Genomic DNA, 27,282 nt, shown 5'->3' with positions numbered 1-27,282 from the left:
TGATTTCTTTATACAGAGCTACTGGAGGCAACCTGACGGAAAATTAACACATTGCAACATTAAAGATAAAAGAAATTTTAAAACAAGAAAAACTCCAAACAAAAGGTGGCCTCGTGTAACACAGAGGCACAAATGAAATAGCCCAAACTAAGATTTGAGGTGATTTCCTGGCAGGATAAGAACATTTACCTTTCGCGAAATTTAAGAAAAAAAAGGCCAAAACACACAAAAGTTAAATTTAGAAAGAAAAAAACAAAATCACATATTACAAAATTTTAAGATAATTAAACGTGCTTACCTTAGGGTAGGTTGGCCCCGTAGGCCCGGACCGCACGCACCGCGCGTCCGACCTCTTCGAAGATCGAAAATGAAAGACAACAAGAAAACGGTAGCACACGCGTACCTCACATCATACCGGAAATCGTTCGATATCAAACCGCCAGTCGGAAAACACCTCCATATTAAACCAATTACAACACTTCTAATTACAACCAATTACAAAAACCCTAACCTTATATGGGCATCAAGCAGACGACAAGCCATGAAGAAATTGCTGACGCAACAATTGAACCATCAATTTCTTACAGGTGTCAGTATAGGGAGTTCATTTTTAAACTGGACCAAAATTTTAAAACATAAAATCAGCAAGACCAAATTATACAATCTTCAAAAATGTGTTAACTTTCTTGGGATACACAAAACATAATAACACATTTTTTCTACATATGTCCAAACAGTTTTTTTCTAAACAATTTCCTTTCAAAATAATTTTCGAATAGTCTTTACCTAGAAAGAAAAACAATTTCTCGAAGTACACAAAACATTTTCACAGAGACAACAAAATAGAATTACAATTTCTTAAAATTACGATTTCTTGATGTATAGAAAACACTCTTGAGATCGCTATCCAATAGTTCTATTCCTCCAGAATAAAAACTTAAACGTTTCCTTGCAGCTCACATACCATGTCACCCACTACGGGTTACATACTCCCGCCCACAAACTCGAGCACTGCTCGAGAAAACACAGTGGGGTCACCCTTTCTTGACAACGAATTCACCACATTTTATTTCTTCACTCTTCAATGTTTTGCCTGGGCTAGAGCGCTCAGCGATGTCCTCATTGCCATCTCATGGACAGTGGCCCAATGCCAAATCACCTCGATCACCAAAAGAAAATGTGATTCCACTCCATATGTCATAGAATTTAGCAAATAGCTGGTACAGGGTGCCCTCCATTAGCCACAACGGGTTACATTTAGACAGCTGGGGACCTCACTGCCCCTGAAACATGCCCAAACGAAGCAGCAGAAACATATCCAGAACAAAACAGAAGACTAACGAGGAAACCGAAGGGAGGTTTTTTTTAAAAAAAATTTTTTAACAAATTTGTCTCCCAACTGGTGAACAACATAACAACTTGTGGTCTTTTAATGGGGCGGTCAAGCCCTCCCCAAGGCTCGCACGTTTAAAATAAAAGAAACAAAAAATGAAAATGAAAACAACTAATGAAAAATGAAAAGAATAAAAACCACAATCCGGGAATTCACCTAGAACAACATTCTTACAGAAAAAAAACCCCACGGAGGCTAACGGAAATATAAATGCAACAAATGCTGACCACTCTTTTATATAAATTTGCTTTCGACTTGCAGTACTTATAACATTACAAGGTCTCAACTTAAAAGGATACCAAGGAACTAATTTTCAAGATAACATGTTGTGCAGGTTACAACCTTTAAGTTACGATTTGCCCAATACAAGCACACAGTCTCCATCTTCCACACCCAAGCACCACAGGGATGAGAGGTTCAGCAAAAAGAGAAAATTCTCCAGGTAATAACAATTACCAAAACTAAACCTTCATCGACTGAAGCACCACACAACCACACACAACTTACCTCATTGGGCACATCGCAACATAACACTACTATATCCAATGAACATTTCCTAGATTTTACTTACTACGTGCATTCTTAATTACCCAATCTTACATCAAATTTAATAGAAGGAAAGAGAATTTGCAAGCTTCAGAGGAGCACAGGAAAAGAAACAGTTAAATTCCTCCAAGTTCAACGAAATGAGATAAATCACTATTCACTTACCAAATCATGTACTTAATACTTCAAATTTTGAATAGATAAAACACACATTACGCACCACGTGTCATCAATAAAACCAAGCAAGGAAACAAAAGGAGCTAAAAAAAAACTTTACCATGACAACAGAATCTCAAGACACAATGAAATCGCTCTACCATGTGCATACTAAAATCCAACTCCCTGATATAGAAAGAAAAAGGTACAAGAACGACCTTCATACCCGAGATTACCAGACATAGCATGACTCATCAAAATGATCAAGACTGTCTGTCCTCTGACACACAATACTGAAGCACACATGAAAGAGAAGCGCGATGACCTAACTCTCAGTAGCATAAACCCAAAGGGCGGAAAGGTACGACAAGACCTCAATACTGCCGTTACAGTCACACGACAACTCACACATACAACGCACAATACATTCATGAAACGGATGCGTGTGATGATCCCTATCAAGCAGTACCCAGAATAAAAAGGACAATTCATGACCTCAAGTACCCTTGAATCCATCACACCATGATGAGACGACTAGGCCTATTACTGTACTCCCAGAAGAGGAATGCCTCTCAACACTTCAGGTCCTAAGTCTCAGTACACACATACATGCCTCTACAAGGCAACAAACACACACGACGACTATTTACAAATGAGGACAAACAGACATGAATTTAGAGTGTGCAATTCCACAACCAGATGAAAATATTAAAAAAAAAAAAAAAAAAACTGGAACTAATCGAAAAACTTTACTAAATGATCACCTCTGCAAAATTTCTCCACAACCAACCGTAAAAAATTTAGAAGCATAGCTCAGGACAATAGAAACCGAAAGAACACTTGAAGAAAATTTTCCTGGTACATAATTTTCACTTACATCAGACAACCGTTCACAACCCATGTCACCCAATAGTTGAGCCAAAGGTTACAGTTAATCTCTATCAGATGCACATAAGGAATAAAACGTTGTCAAAAGCAAGGTGCAGACCCATAACACGTCCAAATTGTCATAAATGACCTCAAGTTTCTCCTGGACTATAAAATATGGTGAGCAAGTATCACCCCACGAGACAATGCGAGTCTTCATGGACCCTCCCTACCAAATATAGGGGCACACAGGTAAATAAAAATATACAAGACAAGGAAACAGAAACAGCACGATGGAAACGCTCAATGAAACAACCAAGAAGACTTTCGCACAGATGCAGAAACCCCATAATTTTTAATCTGCTCAAGAAATTTAGTAACTGGCTGGGCCTCGTTCTAATTTAATCCCATACCTAATTAGACACGATCCCAAGCACAGTAGTCAATCAAAACAACACTTAAACCAGAAATTTAAATATCCACTGAGCCACAACAGAACAGCAAAACATTTTAACAGGTTACACACGAAGATAAACACAGCAGGTGACAAAAACACAAAATTCTGACAAGAATATAGTAAAACACAAGAATTGGAAAATAGAAAATCACACAAACTGACAAAATTTACCAAGATAACCTCAAAATTATGCCGAAAATAAACAAAATTTTCAGAAAACTTAAATGCAACACCACACTGCAATTAACACGAACACGATGGACAGTTCGACACCAATACAAACACAGGAGAAGAAACAGATGACAACGACACGAGTACAATTCATAAGATGGACTTTAGCATGCTTAAAACTCGAAGTTTGTCAAGCAGTCAACTGTCTCCCACAAATATATAACCACACAATCGCACAAAATAGTGCCACACTCAGCATCAAGAAAGATGTTGTCTAAAAAAATTGGGAATCGCATTACAAATCGAAAACAGATCAAAACCAACTCTAAATAATTTAGAAATTAATCACGAAGAACTTAGGTTAGAATACGCGGCACACATAATATGATACAGGAGTTCAAACGACCACATGGTCAGGGGAAGGCTTTCCACGGACAAAATAAAACAGGCACTGAAACAAAAGAAAATTGTAAGTAGTGACTTATCTACATTTTCTACGCAGGTTGCAAGCAATTCAAATTACGACAGCAAAAGACATTCTGCCAGGCGGGTAGACATTCTAGCTCCAACATTTTCAATTGATAATTTACTTTGTGGGTATTTTGCCAAGAAATTGGTTGTTTGTGCTGATCATCAACGACGCTCACACAAACAAAAATCAATAACAAAACTTAAATAAACAGAAATTAAGAATGCACACGCACATTATTTAACCACAAGGTGGCTTAAACTTTACATTCATGGTACCGGTAATCAATTTTGAAAATGCGTACTTTATAACTGCCAATTCAAGCATGGTCACAAAAGGTTAAAAAAATTACCTTAACTGATACAACTACAGAAAATGTAGAAAAGTAAGGGTAATAGTGAGTACTTCCCTTTCTTTTACAACCACGCTCTGCTACCAAATGTAGCCTGGATTGATTTTCGCGGCCAAAGAGATGCATAAAATGTGAACGTAAAACCCAACAGAAGCAAGGATAAGGTTAGCTACATACATCAAAAATAAAATCGTAAATAAAATAAAAGATGCGGATAGGATACTCAAAGCTTAAAGGTCTAAATGAAAACTACAGACAGGAATGGTGTGGAAAGCGGACTTGGACTCTATGAGGCAGTAAGATCGTAGGATGTTGTAAGGAAAAGAACGTACTCGCCCATACCCTTCGTATAAAATATAATTAGAAAAAGAAAGAAAAGAACAGAAACCTATAGAAAACAGTTCGTGAAAAAGGAACAGAAATACAACTGCAACTTGAATCTTGAACAATAAACCAGATAGGATATAACAAACAATCTTCTGGATGGTCCATCATAGGACGACTACAAATTGTTAGTGATTTCTTTATACAGAGCTACTGGAGGCAACCTGACGGAAAATTAACACATTGCAACATTAAAGATAAAAGAAATTTTAAAACAAGAAAAACTCCAAACAAAAGGTGGCCTCGTGTAACACAGAGGCACAAATGAAATAGCCCAAACTAAGATTTGAGGTGATTTCCTGGCAGGATAAGAACATTTACCTTTCGCGAAATTTAAGAAAAAAAAAAGGCCGAAACACACAAAAGTTAAATTTAGAAAGAAAAAAACAAAATCACATATTACAAAATTTTAAGATAATTAAACGTGCTTACCTTAGGGTAGGTTGGCCCCGTAGGCCCGGACCGCACGCACCGCGCATCCAACCTCTTCGAAGATCGAAAATGAAAGACAACAAGAAAACGGTAGCACACGCGTACCTCACATCATACCGGAAATTGTTCGATATCAAACCGCCAGTCGGAAAACACCTCCATATTAAACCAATTACAACACTTCTAATTACAACCAATTACAAAAACCCTAACCTTATATGGGCATCAAGCAAACGACAAGCCATGAAGAAATTGCTGACGCAACAATTGAACCATTGAACAGGTGTCAGTATAGGGAGTTCATTTTTAAACTGGACCAAAATTTTAAAACATAAAATCAGCAAGACCAAATTATACAATCTTCAAAAATGTGTTAACTTTCTTGGGATACACAAAACATAATAACACATTTTTTCTACATATGTCCAAACAGTTTTTTTCTAAACAATTTCCTTTCAAAATAATTTTCGAATAGTCTTTACCTAGAAAAAAGCAATTTCTCGAAATACACAAAACATTTTCACCGAGACAACAAAATAAAATTACAATTTCTTAAAATTACAATTTCTTGATGTATAGAAAACACTCTTGAGATCGCTATCCAATAGTTCTATTCCTCCAGAATAAAAACTTAAACGTTTCCTTGCAGCTCACGTACCATGTCACCCACTACGGGTTACAATTATGAGGAAAGTTCACCAAGGGTCAACAGCAAATAATATGAAAGTCCTAGCATTTGCAGATTATGTGATGATGGGAAGAAAATGATCAAAGATTGGAAGTGCAACTAAATACCTGGCAGAGGGCGATTGAAGAAGCAGGCATGGAAGTAAGTTTGACAAAAAGTGAGGTAATGAAAATCAGCAGAGAAAACAAGAAAAAAAGAAAGATGTTAAGTGTAACGGAAAAATTCTTAGAGAAGTAGATGACTTTAAATACCTAGGAAGTAAGCTAACTGGGAAAGGAAACATCGAGGAAGAAATTTCAGAGAGGATAGGAAATTCCTCAGAATTTTATTACTGTGTATCAGACATAATTAGAAATTGGAAATAACCTACCAAAGCAAAAACCATGATATATAAATCATATTATTTGTCGGTATTGACCTGTGGATCAGAATGCTGGACTTGGACAAAAACATCTGAGTAGATTACAAGCGACAAAGATGCACTTTCTGTGAGGGATCTTGGGTAAAATGAGGAAAGACAGGATAAGAAATGAAGCAATATGAAACACCCTACAGATCAACCCCCTAAAAGAAACTATGGAGAGAAATTGGCTGAAATGATGGTTCGGCCACGTCAAAAGAATGGGACAGGAAAGATTACCAAAAAGAGTTCTGGAATGGACAGAATCTGGAAGAAAACCAATTGGAAGACCACAAACAATATGGAGGGATCAGGTGGAGGATGACTTAAATTGGAGAGGACTACAATTGGAGTCAGTGATGACTGTGGGGGAAAAAAGAAAAGATAGGAAGAGGATCTGTGAACGACTTGCATAAGCAGAAACACATCAGGAAGAAGAAGAAGAAGAAGAAGAAATAAAGTAGTACTCTGTGTGAACAAATTATTAACCCCATGTCCAGTGTGAACAGTATTTTAATGCCTTCTGCATCCTTGTGGGATGCTTAAATCTTAAATACTCCAGCTCCATACATAACTTAACTCTAGTGCTTATTAATCTTTTGAAATGACGTTTTAAAAATAAATAATACTCCATGCAGTAAACCCTATTTTCACAATTGATCATCAGTTTGTCAGCTAGTTGTGCTAGATCAGTGTTTCTCAACTTGTGGTCAGGTGGTCCACTGGCAGGTTTAAAAATTCAATTCTAATTATATTAAAAATACCATAACAGAAAATAAATTAGTAAAAATCGTTCACGTAAAATGGATACCATACTCATACCGTATAAGTCTATAAGCGAAACTTTCAAAATGCCATGAATATTTCTGTGACCAAACATAAATCTGGTATTTCGAGGATATGATTGCATTGTTACCATCTTATTCTGTTCACTAAATACATTTCCAGTCAGCATCAAAGAGAGCAGCATTCCTTTTAGGATTAAGTTAATGACTGTTTTATGAGAGGCTTGTTGTAGGTAGGGTGACCAACTGAAAATTTCAAAATGTAGGACATTACTTAGCAAAAAGCAGGACATTTAAGAAAAATGCCTGACAATTTCAATCGATAACAAAATTATACATATATTACACACAACTTTTTGTTTTGCTCCGTATTGAAATGTACAATGAAGTCAAATAAATATTAAAATTTATTTATTCCACCTATTCAATACATAAATAGAGATTTTAATTAAGAAATCAAATCTTGAATAAACTATAGGAACATGTTTCGCCCTTTAAAAAAAAAAAATAAATAAATAAAACCAAAGACTTACCATCAAACACACTTTCTCACTCTTACATGCTTTGTAAGGACTAAACTTACCTTTTCACACACACACACACACACACACACACACACGCAAAAAAAATTAATTAAAAAATTATTCTTTGCTTTGCCAAACTATTAATACTACAATTTGATTTCTTATACCCTCAATCCTTTACAGAACACCTTTTAGTGATATTAACTGAGTTCTTATAGAACTTTATAATTATAGACGTTTACTGTCACACTTTCCCTCGCTCCCGCACCGCAGTTCGAGAAGAAGGCTAATTTATCTTCTCACAAAGGATTAACTATAGGCTGGATCTAACTTTTATTTGAAATCCACTTGATACTGATGATATAGTTTCTCTTTATATTGTTCTAAGAATTGAACTCTTTTCTCGCTACCCGCCACGACCAATAACTTATAAACTTGACACACCGCTTCAGCCCTCTCCTCCATTAATCTCACATCTGTAACACCAGTAACTTAAATATCAGTCATTTCAACGCTTTATAGCAACTTCTTAACACTATTACAATTAAAATAAATGAAATTACAACGTTTTCTCTCCAACTCATCTTTACGTTAACCAATTTCAACATTAATAAAGAGGTAAGCGTTTTTACTCACTTCGATTTCTCTTTGAACTCACCTTTCATTCAAATTCATTCTTTAACACTTATTTTTCCTATTGTTACAGACTTCAAACCTAATTTCCCTTTCGACTATATACAAGAGACTACAATCGCTCCTTCCAGCTAATATTTAACACAGCTGCTTACTATCAAGCACTCATCTTCACTCGTGCTTTTAGAAGACATTTAAATCTAAGAATTTCATTTTTGTCCGTATTGAACTGAGAATGGAAGATAGGAAATATAACCTATGTTTTGTACTACACTCGCGGCAGGCAACATTCAATGGAAGAGTGTCTGAACTAATTTGAATCTCCAATGCCAATCATCTTGTACTTCCGCATGGTTTTGTTACAGTTTATATGTTTTATTGTTCAAGTGATTATGTTATCTCATGTTTATACAAGTTCGACTCACCCTTCAGGACCACTTTGAAAACTAACATTGTACTTCGCGTCTTCATGTTCTCTCATTTAATCACACTAATGTAACACCTTGTAATATAAATGTCTACATGCTAGCCTATTTCCCACATTTTGGCTGAAGATGACGCCAAACAGCGTCGAAACTAGTTCCAAGTGTAAATATATGTTGTAAATAAACTATAACATTTATTTGTATTGAAAGGTGGACCCTTTTAAGTTTCCTATCTTCCTTTTAGAAGACTACAGTTTTATCTCTTTGCACGAGAGTTACAACAGTCTAATCATTTTTATATTATTATAAACCCCACTTGTTCTAAGCAGCAGAAACGTCTCTTTACTATTTTTAAAATTGTGTTTAAACTCCACTCGGAGTTATTAACTACATTCTTCATCATTATCCTGACGCTTGAACTGTTCAAAACCCGATAATTTTATCTAACACCCTCATCCATCACAAGGCCCCGCTTTACTTGTTCCAGCGTAACAATTTTACTATAAACTTCACTTGAAGTGAGCAACGGTAACGTCTCTTTACTAGCTTTAATATGTTTTAATACTCCATTTGGAATTATATCAACTACATTTTTTTTCTTTTATCATTATTCTAACGCCCTCAACCTTCACAGGGCGCCACTTTACAAGGTTTAACGTAACAATTTACGTTCTTATAAAATGACCAGTATACAATTTGTTACCAATTTTTAAACAAGGACATTCAAGAAAGTGTATAAATTTACGACTATTTGTTTTTAAGACTTTATTAAGGCTTCATTTTAAGAATATCATAACTATTGTTAACCATTTGCTCACCATTTGAAGCATATTTCCAACATGATCCTCACATTCATATGTAATTTTAATACAATCAGGTACCTGTTTAATTACCTTTTAGATTGAGATTAAGGCTGAAGATGCCGTTAATTAAAGGGCAAAACATGTCCCTATGATTTATTCAAGATTTAATTAATTAAAATATTTATTCATGTATTGAATAAGTGGAATAAATAAATTTTAATATTTATTTGACTTCAGGAAATACCTTACTTAACGATCAGTCCTTGCTGCAGTTCATTTCCTTGAAGCTGTATTTTTCAACAGAACCTACTTTTGAAAGAAGACGCGAGTTATATTCTTGAAGTACATATTTATAAAATTCTTCACATGACACATCTTTGAAATTGAACTTCACAAGTAACATTCCTTTCACAGATTCTACCAACAAACGGTTCCTTTCCTTTGTCCATTGAGCATTTATGAATGAAAACACATGTTTGGTGGAGGCATTGTTGCCTGGTATGGCAAAGAAAAACTGGCAAATGTTCAAAAGTTCAGAAAATACCTCAATGTTCTGGCACTTACTAAAAAAAAAAAAAAAAAAAAGCAGACCATTGTTGGTCTAGTGTTGTATCTTTATCCAAAGTTGAAGTTTTAGAATAAGCCCTTACGTTGCAGAACTGGTCAAATAATTTTGAATTATCTATTTCTACACCTTTTGACTGTAAGTACTGAATACACGGTACACTATCGTCAAAGCTGAGGTCTTTAATGTTCAGCCATTTGAAGCACTTGAATTCCTGTATAGGATGCATCCATTTATCCAAGTACTCAGTGCAGGTTTCATAGAAACAAGATACATTCTCCATAAACACTTTGTATTCTTTATCCAGATCATCTTCTGAAAATGTATTTAACATCTGTCTGACTTTAAGGGGAATGCATTGACCTTCAAGTCTGCCTTTCAATGAAGATTGGACAGATTCTAATAGTTAAAGCACTTCTACAACTGAGTTATGTTCTTTCTCAAGTGATAAAATTTTATAGTGAAAAATGTGCATGGTTGAGGAAAGAAGCAAAAGATAGAGCTCTGAAAAGTCATTTTCAAGGAAGTTTCTAATTGATGAAGCCACTGACTTCCTACCCTGAGAAAGAAAGTAGGATTTCAGAGCTGGGAACAATTGCAGGATTTTTTCGACTGCTGGATACAATGTTAACCACCTAGTCTTAGAATGATTTAAAAGCTGCAGATAATTTACATCAGCAAATTCACAAAAGTCTTTCAGTTCCTGAGTACGCACTGCATATATATGAAAGAAGTTGAAAAGTTTCATCACCACAGACTCAATATCAACAGGAAGAGCATCAGTTCCATGTTGCAAACAGTTATGTAGAATGTGAGCAGGACATCCAACACCTACTATGTTTTCATTCAAGTCTTTTTTGAGAGCAAAGAATACATTCTTCCCTTCCTGCGTGCAAGGCCTCCAAAATTATCATTGGCATTGTCTCCAGAAAATGCAATGCATCTAGAAGTAATTTTATGCTTTTTGAGAGTATCTGAAATATAGGAGGAAATACATTCAGAACTTTCATTTGGACATGCTTGCAAATCAAGAACTTTTATCTGAATGCCATTATTTTTGTAATCAAAGAATTGGATGACAATTGGAAACAACTTTAGTGCACCATGATTGCTTGCATCTGTTCCTAGGCCAAAAAATGGAACTTTATTGTTAAAAGTTTCAATTATAATATCTGTCGAGTGAGGAGCAATAACATTATTTATTATGGCTTCTGTTTTAGTTCTTGCACAGGTCAGTTTCTGTGCTACTTCAGAACCTAAGAACATACTCTTATTCAATTTAGCTGTGCAGTCCATTGATTTGTACGACTGGTGATGGAAAACTGTATGAAATGACATTGTACCTTCTGTGGCTTGAACATTTTTATCATCTGGTGAATATTTGGGAGTGACAGATGATAACATTGAACATGATATTGACCTAGTTCTCACCGTCTTTTTGTGTTTTTCACTGTTAACGTGTCTTTCCAAGTCACCAACACCTTTGTATCCGACATTAACATAACTGTCACACACTGCACGTTTTGCTTCACTTTCACTGCATCTGTGAGTAAAGCAAGGATACTTATGTTTTAGTTTATCCGAAAATTTATACCGTCTTTTTTTCGATTCACTCCTTTCAGGTTGCAAAGATGACATACCGGTACGTAATAGGATGCAGTAAGATTAATATTTCACTCCACTCGCTGCATACTCGCACTATAATTTACGGCGACAACCAGATAACCAAACACGATAGCTGCAAATCATATGGCAAGCACATGTAAACTGTAGCTCTCAACACTTCCGGTTTCTCTCAACATAAACGTGGAAATGAAGCATGTTGATTGGTTGATCGATGCCTGGACTTCGAGTTCAATATATCGAATATTAGTATTACTTATTTCCACCCTCGGAAGTAGCGCCCTGAGCACATGGAGTTCAAGTGCGATACAATAACATGCTGTCTTCAGCATAAAACCTAAGTGAGCAATCTTGTAACGAAAAATGCCGGACAATGTCGATAAATTAGAAATGCTGGCCAGACATAACCAAAATGATTGAAAAGCAGGACATGTCCGGCGAAAGCCGGAAGGTTGATAACCCTAGTTGTAGGTGTAGGTCTTGAAGGGCCATGGTACATACCATTAACAATTGGTAGGGTTGGTAACATTTTTCAACAAGCTGATGGTTTTGTTCCCTCAATCACAGTTCAATATATCTTCAGAAGTGCTAAGTTATAGTTGAACAAAGTGTGCCAATAATAGAAAAACAGCTTAGAACAAGCACTCTGGAAAGAAAAGCAAGTGATTCAGGCAGTGGTAATTCTAACTGTGAAACGTGCAAGTGAATGTGATAGGTTCGCTATTTAAGTTGAAGCAAGCAGTTCAAAGAAAAAATGCAGTAGGAAATATGACAGTTTGTGTTTGCAATTAGGATTTACTTGGATGTAAGGATGTAAAGAAGAGGGAATATAAGTCTCTGGTAAGACCCCAGCTGGAGTATGGTCCAGTGTATGGGACCCTCACCAGGATTACTTCATTCAAGAACTGGAAAAAATCCAAAGAAAAGCAGCTGAATTTGTTCTGAGTGATTTCCGACAAAAGAGTAGTGTCACAAAAATGTTGCAAAGTTTGGGCTGGGAAGAATTGGGAGAAAAAAGACGAAGATTAAGGCTGAAGATGCCCTTAAAAAAAGGGGCGAAACAAGTCCCTGTAATTTACTTTATAAGTTTTAATTCATAATTAAAATTACTCTTTATGTATTGAATAGGTGGAATTTAATAAACATTAATATTTCTTTGACTTTAATGTACATTTCAATACGGACCAAAATGTGAGAATAATAATGTGTAAGTGGTATGTTCCAAGCTGTCAGTGGAGAGATGGCGTGGATTAACATTAGTAGACGAAAAAGTTTGAGTGGCATCTTTAAAAGTAGGAAACATCACAATATGAAGATAAATTTGGATTTCAAGAGGACAAATTGGGGAAAATATTCATTTATAGGGAGGGGAGTTAGGGATTTGAATAACTTACCAAGGGAGATGTTCAATAAATTTCCAGTTTCTTTGAAATCATTTAAGAAAATGCTAGGAAAACAACAGATAGGGAATCTGCCACCTGGGCGACTGCCCTAAATGCAGATCAGTATTGATTGATTGTGCGGGGTTGAAAATGAACAGGAACCGCAGTGTGTTTTGTATTATGAAATGATTGATTGTGCGGGGTTGAAAATGAACAGGAACCGCAGTGTGTTTTGTGTTATGAAGTGTTGTCAAATGAGTGCATGAAGCCTCCAAAATTCCAGCAACATTTAGAAAACAAAGAAACAAAGCATTATGGTGTTTTAAAAAAAAATTGTAGATTTTTTCCAGCAACACGTAGGAACACTAAATTATGGGAAGGATGAACTTTCAGAGGCATCCTATGTCTTGATTTGTGCATGGTCAAAACAGTGAAACCTCATTCTAGCGAGGAATATTTACTTCTTACAGTAAAAGATGTGTTTTGCATCCGGGAGATAGTAGGTTCGAATCCCACTATCGGCAGCCCTGAAGATGGTTTTCCGTGGTTTCCCCATTTTCACACCAGGCAAATGCTGGGGCTGTACCTTAATTAAGGCCACGGCCGTTTCCTTCCAACTCCTAGGCCTTCCCCATCCCATCGTCATCTGTGTCGGTGCGACGTAAAGCCCCTAGCAAAAAAAAGATGTGTTGAAAACTTATATTTGGCAACAAGTTTCTGAAAGATAATGGTATGATTCCTCTTTCAAGTATCATTGTCAGTTGCAGAATTAATGATATGGCACCTAACAAGGAATCTCAGTTAATCAAAAGATGTAAGAGGAGTCCTTATCATACTTTACAAATAGATAAAACTACTGATGCTACAAATGATGCACAGTTAATATGCTTTCTTTAGATATGCACTTGGTGACGAGATACGTTATGATATTTTGTTTTGTAGACTTTGCCACCCCTTCAACTGGCGAAGAAATATTTCACACTTGGGCACTGTTATACTCTCGGATCAGGCAATGAGTTACCGTACCTCTACCCTATAGTCAGTAACTTAGTAGAATTGTACAGAAAACTCTTCTTAAATTTTACACTCCACCTCTTAAAATAATGTTGGTTGATGGATTCTATCTTCACTATCTTGTAAAGTGATATGAATTTGTGATTTTTGCAGGAGCGTGGTTGTTATAAAATGGCTGTTGAGTTGCGTCAAACCCTGTCTTTGGTCTACGACAAGGTGATTCTTGGAGGTGACTCTCAAGACTGGTCAATAAGGAAGCTGTTCGGTGTTGGTCTGTCTGGAGCTTGTCCCCTGGCTGCAATGAGCAACATCTATGTTGATGTCACTTCTAATGATGTAAGTTAAAGAATGAGTAAAATTGAATCATTTAAATTATCACTTCTCAATGTCTTAAGGGACACTGGGACTGAGTTTTAAGCATATTTTATCAAATATTTCGATTTTTTGATTTTCACATAAGGCTCTACCCCTGACCATTGCGGATAAATTAGCGATATAATTTTCCACGTTCCGCCATTTTTAAAGGCACAGCGGGACATTTAAATGCCTGCTGCACAGCCATTAAACGCCCCTTCCTCTTCTATTCTCACCGAACATTATCCTGCACACGCATTTATGCGCTTTTCATCACATAATTTTGAAATGGGTGTGCAGTTAGGTGGCCATTCAGGTGGTCTTACTAATACTACAATTACCAAGCTTACCAGCTATTATAGGAATTATATTGTACAAATCACACTTAATGTTGCAAACATAAAAAATGCTATCTCTGCCACACTACTATTACATATCCACTGACAGTAAGCACCAACATAAGAAATGCCCCAATGCTTAGATGATTGGTGCTTCTATAACAAAAGCATAGCAGAAGGTATGGTACCTCAGAGTCATGATAAAATGTCGGTAGAACTTTCTGAGCCATTAGTGTGTAAGATTATGCCTGTGTATCAGAGGCTGGCCTCTGATGAAGTACTATCCCGATGTGTCCGTGGTACCACGCAGAATTAGAATGAAAGTCTACATTCTAGCATCTGGAGAAAGTGTCCAAAGGAAATTTTGTATGAAGAAAGAGACTGGAAATTGGTGTATGCAGTGTTGTGGCAGAGTTCAATAAAGGGTGCAGTGCAACAATACACTTGAAGTCGGATATCAAAAGAACTTCAGTCTCTCATGTGACAGAAAAATCAGTCCTTAGGCTGATGCTCGCAGAAAGTATGAAATACAGCGATCGTCCTCTGAGAAGAAAAAAATCAACTCGATGAAAAGCGAAGGTCACAAAAATGAAGAAAGAGGCTGAAAAACGGAAGACGGAGAGTGTTACTTATGCTGGAGGATAGTTCTAATGAGTAAGTCAACTGACAACATTAAAAAATATGCATGACTTTAGAAAAATGCTATTTTCTCAGTTTCACATTTTCAGATGTATAAAATGTCATACCAATTACAGATATGATGCTAATACCTTGAAAATGCACATGAATATTCCTTAGTACGTTATCCATAAACGTGTGCATCACTTTTATGATTGAAATTCTGGTTTGCCTGTAAAAAAATTTCAGAACTTAAAATTTCAATAATTTTACAAAAAATAAACTTCAACAGGGGAAAAAGTCCTATCTCCATAGTAAATAATACAATCTCAAAAACGATGCACAGTTTCATTTATATAAGAATAAGGTACTAGATCATTACTTTAAAAAATTGCTATCTGGATCGCTTTGATATGCTTAACATTTAGAATATTTGAATAATTTGCATATAAATATTGGAAAATAATTAATATCTATGAAACTAGTAAAGCTACACTGATCAAATTTAGTACAGAAATCCACAATAGTACATACCTTGAACCAACCAAATATTAAGGTGATATCTTAATTTTTACAGGAATTAGAAATTTCAGTCCCAGTGTCCCTTAAGCCAGGTTGAGTGGCTCAGACGGTTGAGGCGCTGGCCTTCTGACCCCCTCAACTTGGCAGGTTCAATCCTGGCTCAGTCCAGTGGTATTTGAAGGTGCTCAAATATTTCAGCCTTGTGTCGGTAGATTGACTGGCACGTAAAAGAACTCCTGCAGGACTAAATTCTGGCACGTCAGTATCTCCAAAATCTGTTTATAAAGTAGTTCGTGAGACGTAAAGCCAATAACATTATTATTATTACTGTTGTTATTATTATTACTGTTGTTATTATTATTATTATTATTATTATTATTATTATTATTATTATTATTATTATTATTATGTCTTCGTTATGCCCGTTCACAGAGCGCGTTGGAACTTGTTAGCTTGATGATGGTTTTCCTTTCTTCTCCTCCTCCCAAAATCTCTTCATGAACTCGCTATGCTGTTTCTTGCGTTGTTCCGTCCATTGCTTCCCTGTGGTTCTTTCAGCCTTTTCCGTGAACGTGTGCTTTGCAACCAGATTCCCAAAAGCCTTGTGATCCCTGATGATATCTTCTGTGACATTCATTTCTTTTTAGTCCTGCTTTATTTCATCTATCCAGCTTATTTTGACCTTCTTTGATTTAATTATACCAAGCAGTTTTTTTTTTTTTTTTTTTTCATATCTAGTGTCGTCCATTCTACAGATGTGGCCATAAGAATTTCAATCGCCGGGCTGCGTTGCTCAGACGGTTAAGGCGCTGGCCTTCTAACCCGAACTTGGCAGGTTCGATCCTGGCTCAGTCCGGTGGTATTCGAAGGTGCTCAAATACGACAGCCTCGTGTCGGTAGATTTACTGGCACGTAAAAGAACTCCTGCGGGACTAAATTCTGGCACCTCGGCGTCTCCGAAGACCGTAAAAGTAGTTAGTGGGACGTAAAGCAAATAGCATTATTTATTATTATTAGAATTTCAATCATCTCCTGCATACGGTATCGGTGAACTTGTCGATTGCTTTGTACGAATCTACAGTTTCCTTTTGATTCATATACCATTTATATGAACGGGGCCATATATTTTCCTAAGAATTTTTCGTTCTTGTTTATCAATTTCATCAATTTTACAGTGGCCTCCTAGGGATGTGGTTTCTGAGGCATACAAGGCTTCCGGAAGAACAACAGTTTTGTAATGCCGAAGTTTTGCATTTCGTGACAACACTCTTTTATTGTAGTGGTTCCATGTTATTCAGTATGCTTTCAGGAGTTTGGTGGCTCTTTCTAAATTAGATTTCCTGTCCAATCTGGATGGTACAATGATTTCTCCTAGATAATTGAAGGAAGGGACCTGTGTGATAATTCCATAATTTGTCTGTAGTGGGGATCTTTGGATATTCTGGTGTCCATTAGCCATGATATGAGTCTTCTCATACGATATTTGGAGGCCTGTCTTTGATGCTATCTCATGTAACTTCTCTGTGGCATACCTGGTTTCTTCACTAGTCTTGGTAAAGATAGCTAGATCATCAGCAAAAGCTAGGCACTTCACGTTAATTCTTTGTCCCCGAGTACCAATGTTTATACCTTCGATTTCTTTTCCCCATTCCCTGATGACTTTGTCTAACACTAAGTTAAAAAGGATTGGGAAGAGGCCATCTCCTTGTCGAACTCCTGTATGCACTTCAAAAGGCTCTGATAGTTCACCTAGAAACTTCACTTGAGATGTGTCTGTGAGAGTCTGGCGGATTATTTCTGTGGTCTTCTTGTCCACACAGCTCTCCTAGGATGTCCACAACAGTTTGTCTGTTGATAGAGTCATACGCCTTCTTAAAGTCCACAAAGGTGACAAATGTGGTGGTACTGCGGCGTGTCCTTAATATCGTCTTCAGACTCCAAATTTGCTCAGAACACGATCTACCTTTTCTGAAGTCTGCTTGGTATTGTCCCCTTTTTACCGGGCTTGCTCAGCTGGAGAACGAGAGTCTCACGGGTGGACCGTTCGTTGTCTGGCTTTGCTTATTTTGAGGGCAGGGAAAGAGACAAGGACTAGCGACAATAACACAAAAATATCAAACAACAGGTTTCTGACATTTATTATCAACTAGCACTTAAACAATAACAAATTAAATTTAAACAAATCTTGACTGAAAATCAACATTTTTTTTCTCTTCTCTGCCGGTTCATTCGAATACAGCATTTAATTCCTCCAAATAGCTTTGACGTCAAGAATTCTGCAAATATATAGATGGATATTAGCCTACTTCTAACGAAACACAAGAAAAACAAGTAAACTTTCTATGGAAGGATCTCCTCTCATCATGTCGTTAATATCTACAAGTTGAAAATAATTTAGTCTCAAAAAGCTGTCTATCTCATAGTTTTAAGTGTCTAAAATATCAGATCCACTTGTGTTAACATTCATTTCCTCAAATGCAACTTTACTCCTTTAGAGAACTGAATGAAACGTGGTATCCATTAAATTGGAAAAATAAATAAAATTTTATTGGAAACATTACTCAAAGAAGTCTCTATCTGACTTAATTTCACAAAATTGTGCTTGTATAATAATTGTTACTATGAAACTTTCTTTAATAGTCGATTGAACAAAGCATGATGTCAATCTTTAACATCTGACGTCTTGAGGATTTTTAGCATTGTAAGCTTTACAATAATAGTGAATCTCGTCCACTGAAATAATTCTTTCTTATTCATTACTGTATGATACTCTGAACCTTTCTCAACTTAATTTCAAAATAAAATTTACTAAAGGTTCAACTCTCAAAAAGTTAAATCAACTCAAACAACGATGCTGATAACCCGGACCCAACGTAACGAACATGTGGCCGGGTCACAACCACAGTCAAAAGAAACATATCACAATTCACTGAAATTATTACCACACACACAGCATTCACACTAAGGCACACAAGAATTATTTACATTATTTACAACGAATTCTAGACTTTAAATATTATATTTTGACTTTTATCCAAGGCATCTGAATTCTCTCGACAGTATCGGGTAAAGAAAAATCCATTCATGTCTCTCAGAAATGTGATGAAGTCTGAAGTCTTGGTCAAAGATGATAAAATTTTACAATGTTGGTCACGATAATATCGGCGGTTGATATCTGGAAAAATTGTCGCCTACAGAAACGCACATAGTACAGGTCAAATATTAGCATTCGCTTTCATGGTTCATGAGTCACAACGTTATTATTACTCAACTCCACGTCCATCAATTAACATGTGCTTACACTTGAAGAAATTACACCTTACCCCACTCGTATTCTTCAAATAAATTCATTAAATTAATCCACAAGTCAATAAATACAGTAAATGATCCATTCGCAAGTCAATAAAATAGAGTAAATGATCCGTCAAGATTCTGCCATATTCCAGGCTCATATCCATCCTAATTGAGCACACATTAACATCTTACACACAAGATCAAGCAATATTTAAACTCATGACCCCGTATTCATTCATTTAACCCGAGGTGAAAATTTATTATTATTATTATTATTATTATTATTTATTTATTTATTTATTTATTTATTTATTTATTTATTTATTTATTTATTTATTTATTTATTTATTTTATGCCCACATTGGAGCACTAAAATCAATACATTTGAGTTAATTTCTTCTTTTTTTCTCCCAGAACTTTCTCATCCTCTCCGACCTGGAAGCCCTTTGTGTGTCTGATATAGTATATTGTTTCCGTTCAACTGTTTTTAGTTTGAGACTTATGCTTTTGTTCTTCAAAATCCTCTTCTCTTTTCTGTCTTTGATTTGTTGCTGAGTTATACCCAGTTCTTCCAAATCATCCTGAACTTCTTTGAACCAATTATTATTGATTTTATTCTTAAAAAAGTAATTGAATAGTTGTTTCAATATCCTGGTGTCTGGTAATCTTGATATATGACAGAAAAAGAAAATTCTTCTTTTACGCATTGTAGATATTATTGATTTACATTCACGATGGGCAATGTTGTTAGGCAACAATCTCCACTGTCCATCAACTTGGTGTTTTTTATTAATAATTGTTCTAAAAATTCTTCTCTCAGTTTTCTGTAATTTGTCTGTTGTAGATTGTACATTTAATTTGAATAAAGTTTCACTAGCATACATCACGTCCAGAGCTGGCTATGTGGACCGCCAACCTCTGCTAGGAGAATGCGCCTCAAGAAGAAGAAGAAGCATACATTGCCTCTGGTTTAAATATGGAATTATAGTGTTTCAGCTTAGCGTTTATCGAAAGAGATTTTTTTTTTTTATAGGTTGACCAGGTAGGTCTTTGTGCTTGTTTAAATTTAGTTGCTCTGTGTTCTGTTGCTTCTTTTTCATTTGTGTTCCATATTATTATTTCCTACCTGCTGTCATTTCTTGATGGATACAGTACTTTTGCATCCATCTCTTGGCACAGGCCAGAGTAAAGTGTAGCTTCTACCGAAGTCCCAGTCAACATTCATGGCTGTGACACTATGGAAGCTACTGGGGTATGGGTTGTGCTGAGTAATGACATTCAGAGCATGACTAGTGCATCTGAGTGTTATGAAAGGTGCTGCTCATAGTCAGTCGTGCTGCAATAGTACTTTCTGGCCCAGTGAGGAAAGCAATGGCAAACTGCCTCACTCCTCATCTTGCCTAGTACACCTCATTTTGGTGCTGCCATTGGCTTTTTGGGTTTCCTTATAACCGGATAACCTTTTTGTGGTGCTATTTGAGGATCCAACCAGCCTCTGGGCTGATGACCTAACAGACAGACATTATTATTTCCCCAAGATATTTAAATTTCTGAACAATTTTAATCTCTTTATTACTGTTCAGTTGAATAACTGGTAAATCAACTCTAAAAGTTGGCATCATTTCTGTTTTTTCAAATGAAATTTGTAATCCCATTTTTTTAGCTATAATTTCTAGTTGTTCCATTTGAAATTTAGCCTCTTCTATTGTATTTGCAAGTAATGCTAAATCGTCCACAAAAGCAAGGCAATTGAGTTAAATATTTCTACTGATCTTGATAGTTGGTTGGCATTTCTTGTTCCATTCACGCATAACCTTCTCCAATGCACAATTAAATAACAATGGTGAAAGTCCGTCTCCTTATCGAAGTCCAGTTCTTATAGTGAATGACTCTGATAATTCACCTCTAAATTTAACTTTTGCCTTCGTATTTTTAAAAGTCATACTAATGAGGTTAACAAGTTTTTGGTGTAAGCCAAATTCTTTAAGGCTTTTAATAATGATTCATGATGAATACTGTTGTATGCGTTTTGTAAATCTACAAAGGTGATGACTAGACCCTTACTTCGAACTCTTTGGTGCTTCATTATCCATTTTAAACTAATGATTTGATCTGGACAGCTTCTACCTGGTCGAAATCCTCCCTGATATTCTCCAAGTTCTTGGTCGAGTTGTTCTTGGATTCTTGTGTATATAATCTTGGATAAAATCTTGTATGTAATATCAAACAAGAATATCCCCCGATAATTATTTGGATCAGAACGATCACCTTTCTTATGCAGCGGGTGCATTATCGCTGTATTCCATTCCTCGGGAAGCTTCTCCGTGTTCCAAATATCAATGATGTATTTATGTAGGTTTTTAATAGTCTGATCATTAGCATTCTTCCATATTTCTGCTACTATTTGATTCTTTCCTGCTTCTTTGTAGTTTTTAAGTGCATTAATTGCTGTTTTCACTTCATTGTAAACTGGTGGTATAATCTTTTGTAATGGAGTTGTATTTTTTGGGTTAGGGTCAAATGCTAAATGTTCCACAGGATTCTCACAATTAAGTAACTCTTCAAAGTATTCTGCAAGGATGTTAGCATTATCCTGATTAATGTGTGCCATTTTTCCATTTTTATTTCTTAACATAAGTGTGGGAGGGGTAAATTTAAATTATTGTTATCATTATTATTATTATTATTATTATTATTATTATTATTATGTGCGTATGGACCCAATGGATCACGCAAAGCTCTAACGATTCTGTTTTCTGAGTTGCCAAACAGCTCTCATCCTTTCTCCGTGGATCCTTTTTCGTTCTTCTGTCCACTTTGCTCCAGTCTTCTTTTTCACTTCGTTCTCTGGTTGCTCTTTCCATCCATTAATTTTTTTCCTATAAAGGTTTCTGTCCGCGGTATCATTTGGGTTTATCTGGACTTTTTTCAGATCCTTCTTCACTTCTAGTACCCATGGAATATTTTTTAAATGTTCTATGTAAGTGAGAATCTTGTGTGTCAGTCTACTTGCCGGCAATCTGTGGACGTGCCCATAGAATTTCAGACGTCTTTTGCGGATGTCTGCTGCAATGTTGGAATGCTCTTCTGTCTCTTTGCGTGACCTCAGTCTATATCCATCTTCTGTTTTTCGGGGGCCGAGAATTTTCCTCAGGATTCTTCTTTCTTCTTTTAAAATGTTTTCTAGGTCACCTTTCCCGTTTAGTGTAAGGGTCTCGCTGGCATATAAGACTTCGGGCTTTATTACTGTATTATAGTGTCTGATCTTTGCATGGCGGGACAAGCACTTTTTATTGTATATGTTGTGAACCCTACCATAGGCTTTCCGAAATTTTTGTAGGCGAATTTTCTGGGCAGCCTTCTCGTCTCCCGTTGGTTCAAGTATTTCTCCCAAGTACTTGAAGTGTGATACTCGGTTGATTTGCCCATGTGTCGTGTTCAAATTTTGGATGTCAAATTTTGAGCAGAAGAACTTGGTCTTTTCAAAGGAAATTTGTAGGCCAACCTTTCCAGCACATTCGCTAAGGGTTTCAATTTGTTTAACGGCTGTGAATACATCATCTGTAAGTATGGCCAGGTCATCTGCAAAAGCGAGGCATGATATCTCAGTACCGTCTTTGGGTCGTCCTAGTCGTATGGGGCGCCAGTATCCCATGTCTTTCAATACCTTTTCCCACTCGCGGATGACTTTGTCTAGGACGAGGTTGAAAAGAAGCAGAGATAAGCCGTCACCTTGTCGGACGCCAGTTTTAATTGGGAATGGTTCAGAGGTCTCCCCCATGAATTTAACTTTGGAGATAGTGTCAGTGAGTGTTGCCTTGATGAGGTTGAGGGTCTTGGAATCAAGCCCCAGTTCCTCAAGAACAACGAAGAGAGACTGTCGATCAACCAAGTCGTACGCTTTCCTGAAGTCAACAAAAATGCAGATGACCGGTTTGTTCCTCAATGTTTTGTATTTAAGTGTTGTTCTTATTATTATTATTATTATTATTATTATTATTATATCTCAAATTCGCGTAAACTAGGGTTCGACAATATGCCAGATGACACTGACACGCCATAAATCTGTCCCATACGACTTCCGAAAAAAATATTTTCAAAATTAAATGATTAATTGTCGATGAGGACAATGATTTTTAAATCACGCTAGACTATTAAATGGGACAGTTAGAATAATCGTAGAAAACACACGCACGTTCTAACTATTCTAATAGAGACCAATAATCACTCACACGCAAATGACAATACTACCATATCCCATGTGAAAGAAGGATGAAATACTGAAGACTACTGTAAAACTAGAAGAAATATTACCACTAATGAATAAGTAAGCATTATTTCTACAAAGATGAACAGATAAACATTGGAAAAAAGGTACTTAAATGAATGATGAACCTGGATCTCTGCCAGTGATCTGGAACATGTGGTGGGTTATCTGCCTCCCGTCACTATCTCCCCATGTCAGAAGTCGCCTATATTTTAACACACCATTGTAGCCATGATGTTCAATGCAGAGTTGTGGTAGGTCTCCTCTTCAAGGTGTAGGAACATCTTGATGCACTCGAGCAAAACACGTGGCGATCCTCTTCCTTCTTCTAACACAGTAGAAGCTGAAACTGACAAGCAATTTTAGAAGGTATTCTGCACACACACGCGATGAGTTTTAAAGATGAATGACACGTAACTTTGCCTGTGAAAATCTGCCAGACTCGTTGACTAAGGTATTAATGAAGGTAGTTGATTTGCACTGCCGAATAAAATAATCCCATTCCAATGACAGAGCGTCTGTGTTGTGAATAAGAGTATAAGAGAGCATTTCTTCTGGAAACTGGAGTATTTAAGCACTTCACCATGAGGGCGCCACCACAATGGTTCGTAATTGGCCGTCGTCTTGCACCTGATAGGCTATTACAATTCTCGAAAGTACTTTCGTTTGAGACTTGGACATGCATAATTCAGATCAGGGCGACCTTGACTACACTCAGTGAGTCACGTGGGGACAGCTGACAGGTCGATAACAAAATCAATACTTCACTCCCTCCCTGGCAAGACCGGTTCCGTACAAATGAGAACGTCTCTATAACACAGGATTGGAAAATATCGCCCGTGCTAATGAAATAATAGCCTTGCACTCGCAGACACAATAAAATACTTATTGTAGGCCAAATTTGAAGGGGACAGTATTCACCAATCAAATGATGTGTTTGTTGTTTTACTCTGTTTAATAGCACTTTAGAGAGAACCTTGTATGTAACTGGTAAAAGGGATATGCCTCTGTAGTTGTTGGGGTCCGCTCGATCGCCTTTCTTATGTAACGGATGGATATAGGCATTCTTCCAGTCCGTCGGAATCATCATGGTCTCCCATATTTCTGTTAAGAGTGTATGAATTCTTCTGATCGAGTCGTCTCCTCCTATTTTCAACATCTCTGCAGTTATGCCATCGTTCCCAGGGGCTTTATTATTTTTGAGCAATTGGATTATCTCTTTTATTTCTTGAGTTGTTGGGGGCTGTGTATCTGCATTTGGTGGAGGTTTTTCAAACTGTGGTCTTTCAATTGGTGGATCGCAGTTCAGTAGATTTTGAAAATAGTCAGCCAGTATCTTGCAGTTCTCTTTACTGTTTGTCTCTAGTGATCTGTTAGGTCGACGAAAACTTAATGTTGGTGGTTTGTACCCTGATAAGTCCTCACGAAATGTCTTGTAGAAACTCCGAGTGTTGTTTTTCTGGAAATCCTGTTCTACCTCTGCGAGTCTGTTTTTCTTGTATGTACGTTTTTTGCAGCGAATTGTTTCTGAGGTCAGTTTTTGAGTCTTAAGGAAATTCTGCCATCTGTTGACTGTTCGGTGTTCATTCCAATGATTCCATGCTTTGATTCTGTCATTGATAGCTTCATCACAGGTTGTGTTCCACCATCTGTGTTTACGTTTCCTGGGTGGCTGTCCGAATTTCATTGCTGATGACTGTAATGTGTTGCGAATGTCTGGCCACACCTTAGGATCTTGATCGTGTATGTCACGTACGAAAACGTCAGCGTTCTTCCTCAGACAGTCCATATCCACTCTTGGAAATCGGTTGCCTTTTGGTCTGGATGTGTTTGGTTGGAACCTAACCTTGATTTGTGTAAGGTAGTGATCCGAGTCGACAACTCCCTTCCGTACTTTAACATTCTCAATCTCAAGCATATTCTTTACGGAAACAGCAACATGATCAATCTGGAATTCCCCTAGTAATAGGTTAGGTGATCTCCAAATTTTCTTTTTATGTAAAAGTCTCATAAAGTGCGTGGACATGAGTCTCAGCATGAATGATGTACAAAAGCTTATTAGATGTTCTCCATTCTTATTAGTCCGCTGATGTGCAGGATGAAGTCCTACGATTGATCTGTATTTCTTCCCTCTGCCAACCTGTGCATTGAAATCCCCTAATAAGATTTTAACTTGATGTTTAGGGATCTTGCTAGTAGTTTCTTCAAGCAGTTCCCAAAAGTCTTCTACTTTCTGAGGATTTTTCTTATTGTATATGTTAGTGGGGGCATGGGCATTTATCAAGGCATATGCTTTGTTGCTTGATTTCACTGTAAGCACTGAGATTCTTTCACATGGTGATGTAAAGTCGATGACTGAATCTAAGATGGTTTTCCTTACTGCAAAGGCTGTCCCGAGTATTGATAAATTCCCTTTGATATTTATGGCTGGTTTACCCTTAAATATCCTGAAGTTCTCAGAGTCAAAGTGGTTCTTATCTTGAAATTTGGTTTCTTGGATCGCTATGATTTGAATGTTGAATTTGTCCAGGGCGTCAGTCAGTTGTTTAAGCTTTCCAGGTTTCCACAGTGTGTTGATGTTAATAGTACCAAGGAAGTTCCTTTTTTTGGGGGTGAAGAGATTTTGAGAAGCTCCTATCCTTCTCTGAAGCATGATGTTCCCGATCCCCCAGAATCCGACGATCGGGAGAAACCGGACCTGCGTCCGGGGCCTGGAGTAGTTGCATTGGTAGCGTGTGTTCCATCATGCTAGGGTTACAAGTTGAAAATACAACTAGTGTGATCTTTTGGAAAAGATCACGAAAATACAACTCGGTTGTTGAGATCGAGAGGTGCCTCGAGATGTTCGTGGCTGTGGGTAGGCATTTCCTCCTAACCCAAAAGGTTATGGTTTTCCCGCCAATATTCGGGTGGCTGATTGCAGTGGTTTCCCACTGGGCGATGGGGTCGCCACAACCCTACGCCATTATTATTATTATTATTATTATTGTTGTTGTTGTTGTTGTTGTTGTTGTTGTTGTTGTTGTTGTTGTTGTTGTTGTTATTATTATTATTATTATTACTATTATTATTATTATTATTATTATTATTATTATTATTATTATTATTATCATCTTATGGACTTCATAAAAAGGCAAGAAATATTATCAAGGATCCGCTCACCAAAGATAAAGTTCATGGGTGGAATTTAGTCTTGAATTTCAAATAAACACAGGAGCCCGACGAGGGGATGGACTCTCTCTGTTACTTTTCAGTCATGATGTTGAAAAAACGGTCAGACAATCGGCAAAAAAAGCAGGCGATTTAGGACCAGAGATTAAGGGTATTAAAATTGACTCTCTAGCCTTTGTTGATGACATGGTATTAATTGCCAAAAACATCCTGTATGCACAACAACAACTTGCTATACTGTAAGAACAAGCAGTGAAAATTGGATTTCAAAAATCATATGAAAAATATAAATTTATGACTGTCATCAAAATTGCGCTGCAGGAAATTAACATTGGTGCTATAGAATGTCCAGAGCGAAGGAATTTAAATACCTAGGTGGATGGATTACAGAGAATGGTAATGAAAAGAAATCCATAATATCAAGAATTCAGAAGATAGAAAACTGCTTTCCATCTAACAAAAACTGTTTCTTCTTATTCTTCTTCATTTATGACCACATAGGATCACTTTAGTCAGTCCATCGTTCAGGTCTCTTTGAAGGGATTGTTCAGGCTTTGCGGTCCTCCCAGTACTTCTTCAGATGCTCCGATCTTCGTACCCTTTCCTCGGTTGAAAATATGCGTGTTGTTGGTTTGTTTTGTGTAAGGGT

The 27,282-nt window shown here is 36.8% G+C and overlaps 1 protein-coding gene across 1 annotated transcript in view; it reads left to right on the top strand.

The window, feature by feature from the left end:
• PIG-T (phosphatidylinositol glycan anchor biosynthesis class T) overlaps nucleotides 1–27,282 on the top strand; it is a 260,582-nt gene that overhangs the window by 87,101 nt on the left and 146,199 nt on the right. The window contains exon 5 of the mRNA XM_067151175.2: nucleotides 14,223–14,405. Within this exon, the coding sequence (XP_067007276.2) occupies nucleotides 14,223–14,405 (183 nt within the window). The remainder of the gene's footprint in view (nucleotides 1–14,222; nucleotides 14,406–27,282) is intronic.

The sequence above is a fragment of the Anabrus simplex genome, chromosome 7 (genome assembly GCF_040414725.1).
Source record: "Anabrus simplex isolate iqAnaSimp1 chromosome 7, ASM4041472v1, whole genome shotgun sequence".
Classification (NCBI taxonomy): Eukaryota; Metazoa; Arthropoda; class Insecta; order Orthoptera; family Tettigoniidae; genus Anabrus; species Anabrus simplex.
Note: the sequence above shows the minus strand (reverse complement) of the source record. Positions and strands in the feature narration are given on the sequence as shown.